This window comes from Puntigrus tetrazona, chromosome 23 (assembly GCF_018831695.1).
Source record: "Puntigrus tetrazona isolate hp1 chromosome 23, ASM1883169v1, whole genome shotgun sequence".
Lineage (NCBI taxonomy): Eukaryota > Metazoa > Chordata > Actinopteri > Cypriniformes > Cyprinidae > Puntigrus > Puntigrus tetrazona.
Genome location: NC_056721.1, coordinates 19,003,567 through 19,019,775, shown reverse-complemented (window position 1 = coordinate 19,019,775; position 16,209 = coordinate 19,003,567). Strand labels below are relative to the sequence as shown.

At 36.9% G+C, this 16,209-nt stretch overlaps 1 protein-coding gene across 1 annotated transcript in view; it reads left to right on the top strand.

Moving 5' to 3' along the window:
• LOC122328577 (plexin-A1-like) overlaps window positions 1–16,209 on the top strand; it is a gene marked incomplete at its 5' end in the record, with an annotated part of 73,459 nt that overhangs the window by 39,635 nt on the left and 17,615 nt on the right. Inside the window, 9 exon segments of the mRNA XM_043224322.1 lie at window positions 511–747; window positions 2,458–2,479; window positions 2,482–2,565; window positions 2,568–2,599; window positions 4,767–5,001; window positions 8,222–8,364; window positions 11,624–11,840; window positions 11,843–11,879; window positions 13,276–13,342. Coding sequence (XP_043080257.1) covers window positions 511–747; window positions 2,458–2,479; window positions 2,482–2,565; window positions 2,568–2,599; window positions 4,767–5,001; window positions 8,222–8,364; window positions 11,624–11,840; window positions 11,843–11,879; window positions 13,276–13,342 — 1,074 coding nt within the window.

Here is a 16,209-nt window from a genome sequence, read left to right as displayed (position 1 = left end):
CTTCGTCTTTCTGTCTCTCCTTCTTTCTTTCTTTCTTTTCCCTGAGAATGATCAAATTCTAGAAATTCGAAACAATAATAAAATATTAATAGTAAATTAAAATGTATAATGCAATTTTTATTATTTATGTATTTATTAAAAATGTATGTATATAAGATATAAAATGTATAATTTCTTTTATTTTTCTGACAATGATCTCAGATAGAGATAATTTTAATACATTACAATATTTTGCATATTAGTCATTTGCATTTAGAAATAAATCATAGGTATTTTTAATAATAAAAATTGTTTTTGGTCATTCAAATAGATGATTGAAATTTTTTTAAGTGGTTTATATAAAAGTGGTTTATATGTTTTTATATAATTACGATTATTTCTTATAATTAAGAAATAACATTTATCCTTAATTTTTGTAATGAACACACATAATTGACATGTAACAATATTGTTTAAAATAAAGAAAAACTTTTATTTGTTTATGTCTCTCTGTTTTTCTATTTTACCCAGAACTGCACAGTTTTCAACAACTCCGTTATGGTCTGTCTGGCCCCGTCTGTGGCTGATTCGGACAGAGGCTTTGCTGAGACTGGCAGCGGACCGGATGAGATCGGCTTCTACATGGATAACGTCCACGCCCTTGTGGTGGTCAACGAGAGCTTCAGCTACTACCCGGACCCCGTCTTTGAACCCCTCAGTCCAACAGGCATTCTGGAGCTCAAACCAACATCGCCCCTTATCCTGAAGGTACACCCCACTTGTTTCAAGATCGATGCGAGGTACATGCTAGTTTGCGCCAATTTGCCGATAACATTGCCGCTTCTTCTGCCCATATTATTATCCTTGCCTGAATAAAAGCTGCAAAAGGATGCCATAAAAATTGCTACAGTAGGAACTAGAAACCGTCCTTTCCATACCTACCACTTCTTCTTCATCCCTTCGTTTATAAACGCTGATCACAGGCACCGCTGGTTTCTCCTGTAATGAAAGCTTCTCTTTTCTTTAAACCGACTGAGGTGAGAGTCGAGAAGCATGTCGGGTGATATTTCTTTGTTAAATGGAAATTTATTACTTGAAACCTTTTTACTTAATGCCCGATCCCCTGCCTGGCTTTATTGGGGAGAGAAAACAACCCGCTGCATTAGCAAAGCGGAGGAAAATCTGAAAATGCAATTTGGTGAAATAATCAGGGATATTCTGGAGATGCATCACATTCTCCACGCAATTAATTTCTCATCTAATTTGATCTGGGGTTGGCGGCGCGGATGAGATGAGAGGGGGAAGGAGCAGAATTTGCATTAAAGAGCGTTGTGCCGTGGCCTCGCTGAACCCTGAGGATGATAGGGGGGTGCTTTGCCGTTGAAATCAACATTTCTTTTTTCCCGTCCCTTCTGTCCATGTGGCCGCAGAGTATTCCGACCTTTATTTTCCTTCCTGTTTATCTCCATTGAGAGATCAGTCGCAGGATATGTTCATATCTGTTCGAGCCTCTGGGGTTTTCTTGGCTGTTTTTAAATCAATATCTGCATGACCTTTACGTGTTCAAGGTTGTGTGATGCTAAACTTAATTCAGACAGAAAGAGACCAGTGCTATTATCTTTTAAACCCATTCCAGTATCTTAAAGGAATATTTTAGCTATATATAGACATTCTGTAAACGCATTTGCCATGCCAACATTTTCAATATTGTCAACGCAAAAAAATTGATTTTCATAGTTTTTCTTGATTTTTTTATTATAAATATAATAATTTTCATGTTATGTAATTTATTTTTAAACAATTATATTTAATTTATAATTTATAGTTTGTGTGTGAAGATAAAAATGTAATAGAATAGTTAAAATGTGCAAATGTGTTATAAACCGTTTTTGTTTTAAAGTATAAAATGTAAAAATTCTATACTTCAGTTAATATTTTTGTGTAGACACATGGTGGGGATGATGACAACAAATTAATTTTTTTTTTTTTTTCATTAAACTGTATGATAATAATAGCAATATAAATAAAATCATTAACTACAGTTATTAGCATAATTTATGCTACATTATGTTACATTTCAAAGTCCTGTTGAGAATCAAGAGGAAAACACTTTTAATGTTAAAACAATCAGTCCCATTTTATATTGATCTAATAATAAAGCACTTATGCACATATATTTAATTGTTTTGTTTTTAAATATCTATGTGTAATTACATCTGCAATTAATTTCTGTACTTATATTTAAAATTACGTTTTACAAATCTCTTACACCTTAACCCACCCTTAAATACCCATACCACCAAACTTTACCCATATCCCACCTCAATAGCAGCTAATGTGTTTTGTAATACAACATTACATAATTAGTCCATTTATACTTATTTTGTAGTTAATGCCACCTAATATAAAGTGTGACCAAACAATTCAAGTTAGTTTTATTTTATGGTTTATATATTTTCTCTTATTTTGTCATTACAGGGTCGTAATTTGATTCCTGCGGCTCGGGTAACTCCAGACTTAACTACACAGTGTTTATTGGAGAGACGGCGTGCGTTCTGACTCTCTCCGAGACCCAGTTGCTATGCAGTGGCCCAACCTCACCGGACAGCACAAAGTGACGGTATGTACTTAGATCCTCAAGTTCACACTGACCAAATGTCAGAAGATCGGAAATGACAACTCGCAGCCAGGAATGAACTTAACACCAACCGAATGCCCCGCTGAAGGAAAATGTCTTGAAAGGACACTCTTTATCTCTCCGCAGCATGTCATTCGTTGTGATGGCTCTGAAAGCGAAATGCTCCGAGAAGAAAAATATTTACGCCTGTTTTCTGCATTCGTATTATTTTTTGTCGCAAATGTCACATTGAATTCTGAGTAACTGTGTGAAATATATGTTTGTACAAATGCTCTTTGAAAAATGCTGGTTCAAAAATAGACGTGTCTCTTTGCGTCGCCTTCCCGCGCGGCTCTCAGAGGCCGGGGAGACGCAGACACAGCTGTGCTCTTGTCCCAAGTACAGTGACCTACTTATGGGCCGCCCTTGGTGCATTGGATCACGTCTGGCAGCTCTCAGTGTGTGTGATTTCTGTATCTTTTTGGCCTCTATGTGAGAATTAGAGAGTGTGTGTGTATACAGTGCGTTCGTCACACAGCTGTGCGTTGACCACTGCGACCCCTGTTAGAGAGAGTCTCTCTAGGAAATTTTGCATGGCTGCGATCTTTGACTCCATGCCTTCCCAGGGGTCCCTGTAGTTTTGCAGACATCACACGATGCCTGCGGTGCAGTACATACGCTCACGTAACGTATTACTGGAGTTCCAAATATTTATGTTTGCTAAAGCATTTTACTGTATTTTTACACCTCTAACCCCGTGTAATCAACTTTGTGCATGGTTTGTTTTACATGAATGCTACCTTAGATTGTGCGAGTTGTTGAGAGAGAGGTGTTATTTTTTTTTTTATTATGATAAGTCATTACTGGAATTTACATTCAGGTCAGACACAGGTTAATTGCTTTATAAAATGTATTAATAATTAATTACACTAAATGTATACGTTAAATTAATATATAATTGCTTGATTTTCATCTGCTGGATGATAGAATGGACAAAATATCTCAGGAGTTTTAATTGAAACTTTGCCCTTTAAGCAGTTGTGGGTAGATTACTTGAAAATTGTAGTCCATTGCTGATTCCAGTTTATATGACACATCCTTATAGACGACAAATTAATACATTCGTTGCTATTAATAATGTTATGAACCATAATGAATTGTTATGAAGTGCATTAAACGTTATGCTATGTCAGAGTTTAATATAAAAGGTAATAATTAATTAAATCATAAAAAACATACAATTTAAAAAAAACCTTTTTAAAATTAAAATAAAACAACAGACAATTAATAAATAGGAAATGTTCTAACTGTAACCTTAATGTCACGTGGCCATGTCAATAATATGCAAACAATAAAAGATGTAAAAACTGTAGTCTAAGTATTTTAAAATTTCATATAATCTAAATTCAAGTACTTAAAGGATTAGTTCACTATAATGTCAAAATGTCAATATCTTTAAAATATTCCAGGATTTTTCTCCATATTGTGTACTTCAATAGATGCCAGTGGGTCCAAATTGTCCAATTGTTTAGGTTTGATTGCAGCTTCAAAGGGCTCTACGGCCCCAGCCAGCGAATAAAGGGTCTTATCTAGTGAAAGTATTGACCATTTTCTTATAAAAAAAAAAAAATATATATATATATATATATATATATATATATATATATATATGTGTGTGTTGGTTTATTGAATAAACATCCTTACAGTTTCTTTTGAAATGAAAAAAAGAATTATCTTCATCTTGTTAGTTTTAAACGTTTAACTGTTCTGTTGTACAAACATGTTTATGGCTAAAACAAACACCTTGACACTGCGTGGATTGATTTTTTGCCAAGACAGGGCTGTGTAAACAATCACACGGTTCCTTGTTAAATTTTCTATTTTCCAAATACAAGCTTGAAATGATCCAGTAATAATAGGACATTTCAAGCTAAATGGGTTTTCAATCTCTTAGCTTGTCTCACAAATGTGATTGGCTCATAAAGTTTTAATTTGGGTCTTTGTTTAAAGCTGCTGTTGCATTCTTGACGCAAAAAAAGTTGATTCTCGCAAATGAATTGCCACAACAACATTACGAATGCTAATCGCGCCTAATTGCAGATTGCAGACCACTACACGAGATTTGCTTCCTGCACCTCAATGAGCCAAGTCTCCCGTGCCTCTGTTACAGATCCGGGCAGGAGGGTTTGAATATTCCCCGGGCACGCTGCAGATCTACTCCGACAGCCTTCTCACCTTGCCTGCCATCATCGGGATCGGAGGAGGTGGAGGCCTCCTGCTGCTGGTCATCATCGCGGTGCTCATCGCCTACAAGCGCAAGTCCCATGGCGCTGACCGCACACTCAAAAGACTGCAGCTGCAAATGGATAACCTGGAGTCCAGAGTCGCTCTCGAGTGCAAAGAAGGTGAGATGAATTATTAGTAAGTCATATATCATTTAGGGTTTGCACCAAATGGTCAGTGTGTTCACAAAAAATATCTTAGTGGAGCTTTGTATCTATCTATCTATTTATATGTCACTGTAGGTATGATTTCAGATAAGCAGGAGGAAAAAACTAAACTTAAATTGCTTTTTTTGTTGTATTGAACAATTGCTGTTTCTTCACATATATGCAATTCAAGTAAAATTTGTTAGGCTTAAAAATGTGATTTGATATAAAATAAGAATATATTTTTAAATTGTAGAGAGATTTTAGAGAAACATTTAATTAAAAACAGGCAAAAATTGAATGTATGTAGAATTTGAGCGTTTTTGTTTGTCATAAAACATATGTGTGTATGTATTATGTGTATGCACACAATAATCAACATTTAAAGTGGATCCAAAACGCATTTTAGTTTTAGGACAACTTTGATTAAACGTTTTGATCCACTTTAAATGTTGACCTTTGTATGCGTGTTTATTAATTCATAAATTATATACAATTAAGCCATATAATACATGCATTATATATAAAATTTTTGGTGTTACAAAGAATATAAATCATAAATCATTTATATAATTTTATAACGCACTAACTATTTCTGCGTATACATTTATGACTGGTTCATATAAAGGCACATTCTGTGATAAACGTCCACATTACAGAGCGTGGGTTTCATATAGAATTTAAATTGCTGTTGAAGTGAAATCTGCAGGTGTACTATCAAGCTCCACATTAACGTCTTTCCGTTCTCTTGTCGCCATGGTGACACCATTATAGTTGTTAGCATGTCTTGGTAACAGGTTGGTGTTAGTGGGCTGCTCTGTTATGGCATTCCGTCTTACGCCCTGTTTGAAATACAGTTTCCATATGCTCTAAAGGTTCCCAATGCCACACTCTACCTGCTCTCGTAGAGATGCACCGGGTCTAATTGGCCATTATCTTAGGACTGTCGGCCCTCCTGGTCACAACCCTGTCAGGAGGATGAAAAAGCATGGTGTGGCTAGCTAGCTAACAAACAGTCTTTTTCACTGCAAAGGGGGAGATGGCTGAATGGCAGAGGGAGAATGATGAAAGAAATTTACTTCTTGGCAAATGGGTGAAGGAACTGGTAGGCATTGATTAGCTGTCACGTTCTTTAGCCCTGATTCTCACTGATTGGCCAACTGCCTTCATTAGTGGACAACCTGAACGGTTTGTTATCGCAATGCCATTCAATCTGCGCATCAATATTTTATTTGGATCATATGCGCTGACATTATTTACAACCTCTGCAAAATATTTATGACCTTAGCTCGGTTATTTCTCATTTGGGCTGGGATTGGATTTGCTTGATAATGACCCGAAGCTCTCAAACCCATGGTCTGTCCAACCCAGGGTCAGATAATGGGCTGCTAAAGGGTGAATCTCACAAAACCTGTCAAGAAGTGTCATATTTTAGACTAAATAATGTTTGTGGATAGAGAAAGGCTTGTTTTGTTACATATTTATGAAATATATTTTAATGGTGATATTTGTATAAAATACATTACAATAAAACGTGTCATATTTTCTATAATTACTGCATTAAAGCAATAAAAACATCGTTAGAGCATTCCCTAGTTTTTAAAAATGTAAATAATTTTTTTTCACGTTGTTGTTTTGTTGTTATAGCTAAATAAATTTCTAAATTCTGTTCTTTTGATATTTTTTTAGGCTTAATAAGTCTCTTATATGACATTTTCTTGCAAATTTTATTGCGATTCATCCAATAATGTCAACCAGTGCTGTCAAACGACTAATTGTGACTAAGCAGTCAGATAAAAGGCTACAAAAGTGGGCTCAATGTCATATTTTACACCAAACCCTCTTTTCATGTTTCATGAGATTTACGTAACTGTGCGAATGCCCTCTAAATTAGCGATTGTACTTCTCTAAAGCGATTCACCCTCTAGTTTGGCCATATAGCATGGAGTTATGGGGTGTGGACGGGCGAGAGCCGTCCAGGGGACATGTGCAGAGGCTTACTGAGCCATGATGCAGCCCATCAGAGGCGCAGTAGTACAAACAAACAAAGGCACGGCTAATGGCTAATTAGCGAGCTATCCAGCACCGGTTTAGATAGCGGGAGCGCTCAGTGGGGATATCAGCTTCGCCTCTCTGCTTTACATTGGCGAGAAATGTTAGTGCAAGCGTGTGTGGACATGACGGTAATTGGAATGGCTTCACTTTGAGTGCTTTCTCAACTAAAGGAACGGTTTCAGAAAGAAACGCATTATCAGCAGTGTACTAAACTTTTCAAACTTGTTTTGACAAACGGCTTCAGCACTAAAGGAAATGTTTTGCCGGCTGACCTTGCCAGCGTTGCTGCCGCTTCCTGAGAGGCGTAATGTTTTGACCACTACAACAGGAAGCCTTTAAAAATTCGCATTTGAGCTGTCTATAATGCCCCCTCGTGCTTTACGATCCGACACGCGCCTCTCTCCAAGTAATGAAGTGAAATTGAATTACAAGGCCATCCCTCATGTTGGAAATCTTTGTTAGGCCTTTCAAGTGCACTTTGACGAGAAAGACCCATTGAATTAAAAGCTCTTTAGGCCTGTCACTTTCTCCTCTTCTTTTTTTTCCCTCGTCAGGAGACTGAAAATCCCGTTGGGCAGTTCATCTTGAATAATATTTGTGTAGTATTTTTAAGAAGAAAAACCCTCACTTAGAGTAGGATCTTCTTGCTTCAGTATTCATATCCCAGCGGACGACGAGGAGGAACAACAGCTGGAGGAAATTATGCATGAAAAGCTCCGCTCCTTTATTAATTACCCACTCATGCAATTAATTGACTTTCTTTTCCCGTGAACTTTGTGTCTCTTACATCTCTTCCCTCCCGCTCTTTTCAAATAGCAAAACCAAATTAGTCATAAACCGGATAAACAAACAGATTGACAGACTTAGCATTGCTTCTGTTTACCCAACAAGTACCTATTATTGCACAAGGCTCCCAGTGACCACGTTTTCATGAGTTCCCAATCAGCTGCTTTATTTAAAGTTCGTTTTTATATCGTACTTATTAGGGAAGGCTTAAAGCAAATCTAACTTCTATTATGAGATATTTTGTCAAATGCACCCTGATCCGAATCATATATATATATCATGTCACTTAATTGGTCAGTAGTCTACTACTAGTCAGTAGTAGAAACTCTGCTTACCTTTTCTTCTCTCCTCACAGCTTTCGCTGAACTCCAAACTGACATCCATGAACTGACCCAAGAGCTGGATGGAGCTGGTATCCCATTCCTGGATTATCGAACCTACGCCATGAGGGTCCTGTTCCCTGGCATTGAGGACCACCCAGTGCTCAAGGAGATGGAGGTACGGGTCAGTACATCGCCATCACCACGGTAGCCCTAGAGCAGAACTAACAATGCTATCAAAAATCCGCAGAGCACTACTAATACTAGAAACAGCATAATGCTGAGATTGTATAAACTACGATTGTGCCATAGATGCCTGATCAACAATCTTGAAAGGTCATAATGTATATTGTATGTTCGGTTACCAATCTTTTTGACATCACTTGCTTCTGATAAATGGGGTTGGTTACTCTCGAGAGAGAGTGGAGAAAAAAACCTTTTGAACCTGCAATTTGGAGTTTACAAGTTCAATACGTTACTGATTGTGACCTCTTGTACAATAAAGCTAGACGCTAATGACTGACACATAATAGCACGAGCTAAAGAAAACAACGCAACTAAATGAGAGCAATAACGAAACCTCAAAGCGCACTGGTCAGCGCAATTAAATACTCAATTTCTCCGACATGCTACATCCTCCGGCCTGCGTACAGCAGGTCACGCTGTTCGCTTGCGCGGGGATCGCATGTTTATTATTTCATCTGGGGTTTGTTTTCACTGTATTTGCCCCCGAGTCCCCGGCGTAATCAAGTGCCTATGCGCGCGGCTCAGGCCCTTATTGCTCTGTGTAGCTTCTCGCCCCAAAGCAACCTACAGTACAATCGGCCTCCCCGAGAGGCTGCAAATTTCATTCGGCTCAGCAGAGAAGAATTGAGGCACTTTATTAGTCTGTGTTGTCGGAAAAAAAGGCCTTTGTCAGGTTACATGGTACATAAGGTGCTGAAGGGGACAATAACAGGTTTGCTTTGAAGTCTGATTCCGGCAGCCTCGCTTGGAGATTCGTTTATGTTTTTTGTAATTTCTTCGGATTATAGCGCTTTGTCCTAACTAGCCGTAAAAACTTTCCAGCGACAGTGTGAGATAGTTACAGCCAAGTGTTATATATCAAACTGAATTTTGCACCAATGAGATTTTACTGTGGGTGGGGCTACTAAGTAGATGCCAGTGCTGGAGAGTAACTAGTTACATTTTATTTTATTTTATTATTATTAATTTTTAATATAAATTTTTATTTTATTAAGGGTGAGCACAGCGTTTTGCCGTTAAAATAGTGCTGTCAGGATTTGGCAGTGAAGAATTAGCGCTGAAAACCACAGCATGGACACAATTAGTTTTGCTCCTGACCTTATTAAATATATTAAAAATGAATCAGTATGATTTACTAACATTTGTGCTGATCAAATCACTGTTATATACATGTCTTAAACTATTTTGCGCTCAAAATGGCTCCATTTGTTGTTGCTAGGAGGAAGCAGAGAACCGAGAGCTCATGGTAGAAGGATTTTTGACACACATTAATTTATTTGAAATGCCAGAAGAACACATTATCCAACTCCGAATGTATCTTTACGCTATTAGCACTGTGCTTGGTAGATTGCGTCGGTCATTATGAAAATGAGATGTCACGTTCTTTCATTTGCGCCTTGTCAGTAAATCACAAACAGAAATATTTGCGGCCATCAGCGCTGTTTTGAGATGTACATGTTTAGTAAATACGGTTCAAACTGTTAGACGTCTGTGTTTCCGTCGTAGTTATGCAAAGATTTGATTTGAAAACAATATCATAGCTATTCGATTATTTTTGCTTAGGTTTTAAATGTGTATTTAACCTCAGAACAATCTCAAAGTAAAAAGAGGTGCTGAAGTGTGATTGTAATTATTATAATTTTAATTAAAATGAAGGATTTTGAAAGTCTGACAGTAATCGGTGTTTAGTGCTACCGTAAAGTTAACCCTGCCTTGGTTAAAATGATTAAGAGAAAACATTCATGAAAAGTAATCAAATGCCATCAGTTACATTACTTTGATAAATTAATTGAAATAATTGCACTACTTATTACGCTTTAAATAGGGTAACTTGTTATCTGTATCATTTCCAAAGTAACCTTCCTACGCTGCTGAAAAAGACACACACACACACACGAAGAACAATGTCCAGTGGCTTGTCATGGCTAGATTGGACACATGTAAGATGTTGCTTTTATTATGCTAGTATAAATATGTGGCTTCAAGAAATTGTGCAGGTAAGATGTGAGAGAGCGAGGCAGATGAAAAGTGACAGGTGCGTCTCACGGAGGGACACATCGCCACCTTTCGCTCCTGGACTCTGAGGTCACGTCTGCTTCCTGCTATACTCTTTCTCTCTCTGTCCTTCCTCGCCCTCACTCTGCATTTCCTTCTGTTGTGTTTTGAGCTGCTAGCATCTTGGATTCCCTTTGATGTCAATCAGAAAGCTGCACGTCCCTGATGCGGACTTCTGCCTGAACGCTGTTTACTTTACTAAAGGGCTTCGACTTTGTTTCAGAAAGGCAGAATACGTCAGTCAAAAACATTAAAAGCGACATCAACTTTCTTTAAAAATGTCCCTGGTATTACTGTGCACAGTTGATAAGTTTAAAAAACAAACTTAAATAGCTTATCACTATACATTATACACTACTATATATTTCATTTTATTGATTTTATTTATTTTCCAGTTAATAATCAGTTTAATCAAACCTGATTTAAATTTTTTTATGATGGACAAACGCGTTTGGGCCGTGCGTAAATGTGATTGACACAACATGAGGTCATATTGTGTCATATTATTTTTTGCTAAATATTGGACATAAAAAGACCTTTACTTACCGTAATATCTTAACGTACCCAGGTTTAATGCAGATGTTACTTTATATTGTCGTCTTCTCTTATTGGACAGTTAAAATAGATGGATCCACCCCCAAATTCATTCAATTTTTTGAGCCTCAAACCAGCCACACAATGGGCCTCAAGCATGAATCACAAAAGCAGAAGATATTTGTTTATTTTTCATTTTTAAATGTGTAATTCATAAAATGAATAAATAGTGATATGAATAAATAAATTCTGGACCGCAATTTAGGTATGCAACTATTTTGGAAGTGATTTACACTACCCTTTTTTTTTTTTTTTTAGAGTAGTTAATTTTTTTTTTTTTCCAAGTACAGATTAAGTTCATCGAAACTGACACTGAAGATATATACCATTATTTTTATAATGGTACAGATTTCTATTTCCAAATATTAAGACACACAACTCTTTTCAACCTCCGATAAGAAATGTTTCTTGAGCAGCAAATCATCATATTAGAATGATTTCTGCAGAATCATGTGACATTTAGTTCTTTAATCAAAATACAACATAGCTGTGGTAATTAATTCTACACTGTATAATGAGTTGCTCTGTGTGTTTTCCCACAGGTTCAAGCTAATGTCGAGAAGGCCTTGACTCTGTTTGGTCAACTCCTCACCAAGAAGCACTTCCTGCTGACATTTATCCGCACGCTGGAAGCTCAGCGCTCCTTCTCCATGCGTGACCGTGGCAATGTGGCATCACTCATCATGACAGCTCTACAGGGAGAGATGGAGTACGCTACAGGAGTCCTTAAACAGCTGCTCTCTGACCTCATCGACAAGAACCTGAGAGCAAGAACCACCCTAAACTGCTGCTCAGGAGGTGGGAGAAAACACACACACTGTCACACTGAGTTAATGCCCATTCACAACAAGAATGATAACTGTGAACATAACTGTAATGATAACTATGTTAGCATCCTTACCGATGCACTGTAACATTCCGTATATGTGACCCTGGACCACAAACCCAATCATAAGTGTAATTTTCTTTTTAAATTGAGATGTATACATAATCTAAAATCTGAATAGAGAAGCTTTCCCATAGAAATGTGTTTTTTTAGAATAGGTCAAAAACTCAAAATATTGAGAAATTTACAAAAAATCTTCATGGTACATAATCTTTACTTATGTCCTAATGATTTTTGCCATAAAAGAAAAATCAATCATTTTGCCCATACAATGTATTTTTGGCTATTACTACAAATATACAGCGACTTAAGAGTCACATAAGGGTCACATATTATGTAGTTTTGTCACCTGTTTAAATGCTCAAGGTCTGAATGAGTTCTGATTGTCTGTCAATGTTTTTATTATTAATCAGCTGAAAAATAACTATATTGTTCTCCTGTGATGTTATTGTTATATATACAGTGTGAACTCCCCTATTCAAAAAGAATTATGGCAATTCTTAAACTTAATAGTTGCCTGAACTGACAAACAAAATCAAGGTTTAGTAATAGTACTCTTAAAGCTACAGTAGCCTGTTCAAAAGTGTCATTGAGAGGGCAGAAATATTGTAAAACTAAATCACGACTTCTTTGCTAGAAACCTTGACTAACATATAATTCCACAAAAATCCTAGCACCTCAAATTTTCTTAGAAAGTTATGTAAGTCGATATCCTCCATCTCACCCAACTGTTGACCCTGATGTAGCGCACTTACTAAAGTACGCTAATGAGCTATTCAGGACACTTCCCACTCATGAAATACCTGTTGTCCCACTCCATTCGCCTTATCTCCCCTTCACCGGTTTATTAATGAGCATATAATTTAATAATAGGATCTTATGTAAGGAAGTAATGGGAGTTGGTAAGTCTATGTGAATGCATTATTGAACAGCAGAAAAGGCTCCTGGTGGGCCTGAGGAGGAAGGAGCATGCAGTTAGCAGCTCGCGCTAACAGTCGCTCTCGTTTGCCAGCTACAGATGAATTAGGAGCATTGAAGTCCATTAATTACGGCATGCTTTAATTACTTCTGTTCTGGAGAAGCTTTTGGGGGTCTTCGGCTGGCGACAGGTTGGCCATTAATGGAAGACGTCGCCCAATTACTGTAATTGTCTGGTCTTAATGAAGATTGGTGGTTTGTTTTGAAAAAAGTGGGGTTTTTTTTATTGTTTTTTTGAGAAGCTTTCATTCACTTTTGGATTGCATTTTGTGTTGTATGAATTTTAATTCATGTTTTATCTTATTCTCTTCTTTCCTTTTTCTCTTTAAGAACTGAGTCTGTTGCTGAGAAGATGCTTACGAACTGGTTCACTTTTCTGCTGTACAAGTTCTTAAAAGTAAGTATTGTTACTGACAGCATTGTATACAGCATTGATAATGATAATATTGGGTGCCCTTTTTACAGTACAGTTATACATTTACTGCTAACTACTGAGTATTATTAAGTAACTACATGTATTTATTCTATGGTTGGGGTTTGGCTTAGGGTTGCTTGCACATAATTAAGGTGTGTGTATGTGTTATAATAGTAAATATAAGTAAATGTTACATCAGTAACAAGTACACCTTAAAGTAAAGTTTTACCGAAATGTTTCTTAAGCAGAAAACCAGCATTTTACAATGACTCCTGAAAGATTTTGTGAACTGAAGACTGGAGTAATGCTAAAAATACAATGTTACTGTTTATGCTGATATCCTTGATGAGCATATTGAAAATCTTATTGACCCACAATTTCTAAATGGTGCACCACTTTATCTCCAGCAACAGCAACGTTTTTCACAGTTTGATTCACAAGTCTGATTCACAAGCAGTTGACTCCTATGAGTCAGTTTTTGCAACGCACACGCAGAAAGAGAGTGTTTTGACTCGGTTTAAATCAACTTTACGAATAATTCTGAATTCAAATATGTGTTTTAAGGTATATTTCATTTAAAAAGGAAGTTTTGCCATTGTTTACTCTATTTGTTCTGTAAATCGCAAAATATGATTAATCCAATGAAAATTGTTTTAAAATTAAACATTTAATTTTATGTTTAAATAGTTTTAACATTACATTTGAAGCTTTCAAAATATCACATTTCGTGGTGTGCAGAAGCATTTGAAACAGCCTTGCAGTCAGTAAATGATTACAAACAGAATATTTCTTTTCATTACGGTAATTACTCTCCTCTGAAAAACAAAAATGCACCCAGTCACATACAAAAGCACAAAATTGAACTTGCCTTTATTCTGCAAGAATAGAGGGACCAGAGGGTCTTTCCACAACAAGGTCCAACATGATGTGACAAATAATGAGACAGAAGCTGTCTGTCAGTGCTCGCCAGTTCAGAGGCCATCCCTACAGGCACCTCTGCATCCTAGCCTCCATCAGCTCTTAGCTCCATCTCCTTTTATATACTCCTACCCCCCGCCCCCCCTCCAGCTTCACTCCATGATGCCACTCACAGAGCGTGATTGAGCTCCAGGAAGTCGGTCCTCCCCTGTCTGTCTCTCTGTCTCTCTCTCACTCTCGCATTAGCAGCTCTCTGGTTTTATTAGTTCAATCATGCAGGGCTCAGCATGCAATGGAAGAATTTTAATCAACAGGAAACGGGAGTCCAGAATACTTTGACTTCATAGAGATTCATTTAACGATGACACAAACTGAACATGCTTTTGCATTATTTGAGAACATCAGATGTAGTTTATACGGAAGTCCATTCAAAAAAATTTAAATTGTCCTTATTTATTCACATTACTAATAAAATCAGTATATAGTGTTGTTTATATGTTTGTTTATTGTTCATATTTAATATGTATATATGAACACTTTCATGTATATGTAAAAAAATAATTGTTTATATAAATAAATATATATATATATATATATATATATATATATATATATATATATATATATATATATATATATATAATGCAAACAAAAACGTTTATCTAAATTAATTGTTTGACAGCACTAATACAAAGTCTTTTGCATTCACCAAAGTTGCATTTATGTGCTCAGAAATAATCAAAACACTAATATTGTGACATAGTGTTACAATTTAAAATAATTTATTTTTATAATATATTCTAAAATGTCATTTATTCCTGAGTTTTCAGCATCATTACTCCAGTCTTCAGTTTCACACAATCATTCTTATATGCTGATTTACTACTAGTGAAACATTTCTTATTGTTTTCCTCTATTTATTAAATTTACTGTGTCTTGATCAAATAAATTCAGCTTTGATGAGCATAAGAGACTTCATTAAAAACATTTAAAAGTGAAAATATTTTTACATTTTGCCTAATACCTTTTATGAATTATGGAATTATCGCAGATTAACAAAGACATGAGGGTAATTTTGTGCTTTTGGATGATCTCATCCTTTCAGACCAAATAAGCCAATTCCAATTTGCTCATTTGAAGTCCGTTTCAAGCTTTGACTGTTTACAGGCCCCCGTTTGGCTCCTCTGCAAGCTGACAAAAGTTCAGAAGCAGACAGTTTGAGATCGCTAATTAGCATTAGGAAAAGCGGCGCTGTTTTAGACGGATGGGATTGTGGCGTGAGTTAGTGGAACTGACAAGCTGTTGTCACCAACACACAGCTTGTAATATCACATATGAAGACACTGCTCACACAGCACAGTTGAAGCAAACTGACACAAATCAAATCTTTTTCACAAAGTGCTTTTTTTTATCAACATTCCGGCCACAGTGCTGCTTTTGAACAAAGGTCTGCTCAAGGCTGTGGTGTGGAATAATTGATATGCTAGCTCTATATTTCAACAGGATATTTTCCTGCTACTGTTCATTAGCCCTATGGGTGGGTGAGGTCTGGCTATGTGGTCTGCACTCTCTCGCTCTCTTTCCGTCTCTTTCTTTAATGAAGCTGAAGCGTGGGATGAGGTCTGGTCTCTCGGCCCCGCGCGCTGCAGTGGGGGTCTCTAAGAGTGATGTATTCGCGCTCCCTCTCGTTAGCAGCTGTCGGCTTAATTAGCGCAGATGCTAACGAGACGTTAACAGCATATGGTGGGAGGGTGGGTGGAGTAAAACAGGATGAAGTGATGGAGGAAACCAGAGGAAACTGTTTCGTGTGGGTATGTGTAAGGCGGAGGGAGACGGTGGGTTTCCTCGTTTCGCCGTGCCCATCATAATCACTTCAGTCGGGGGTCGGTTGAGGAGGGATACATGCCTGACGTGTCTTGCATATGACAGCT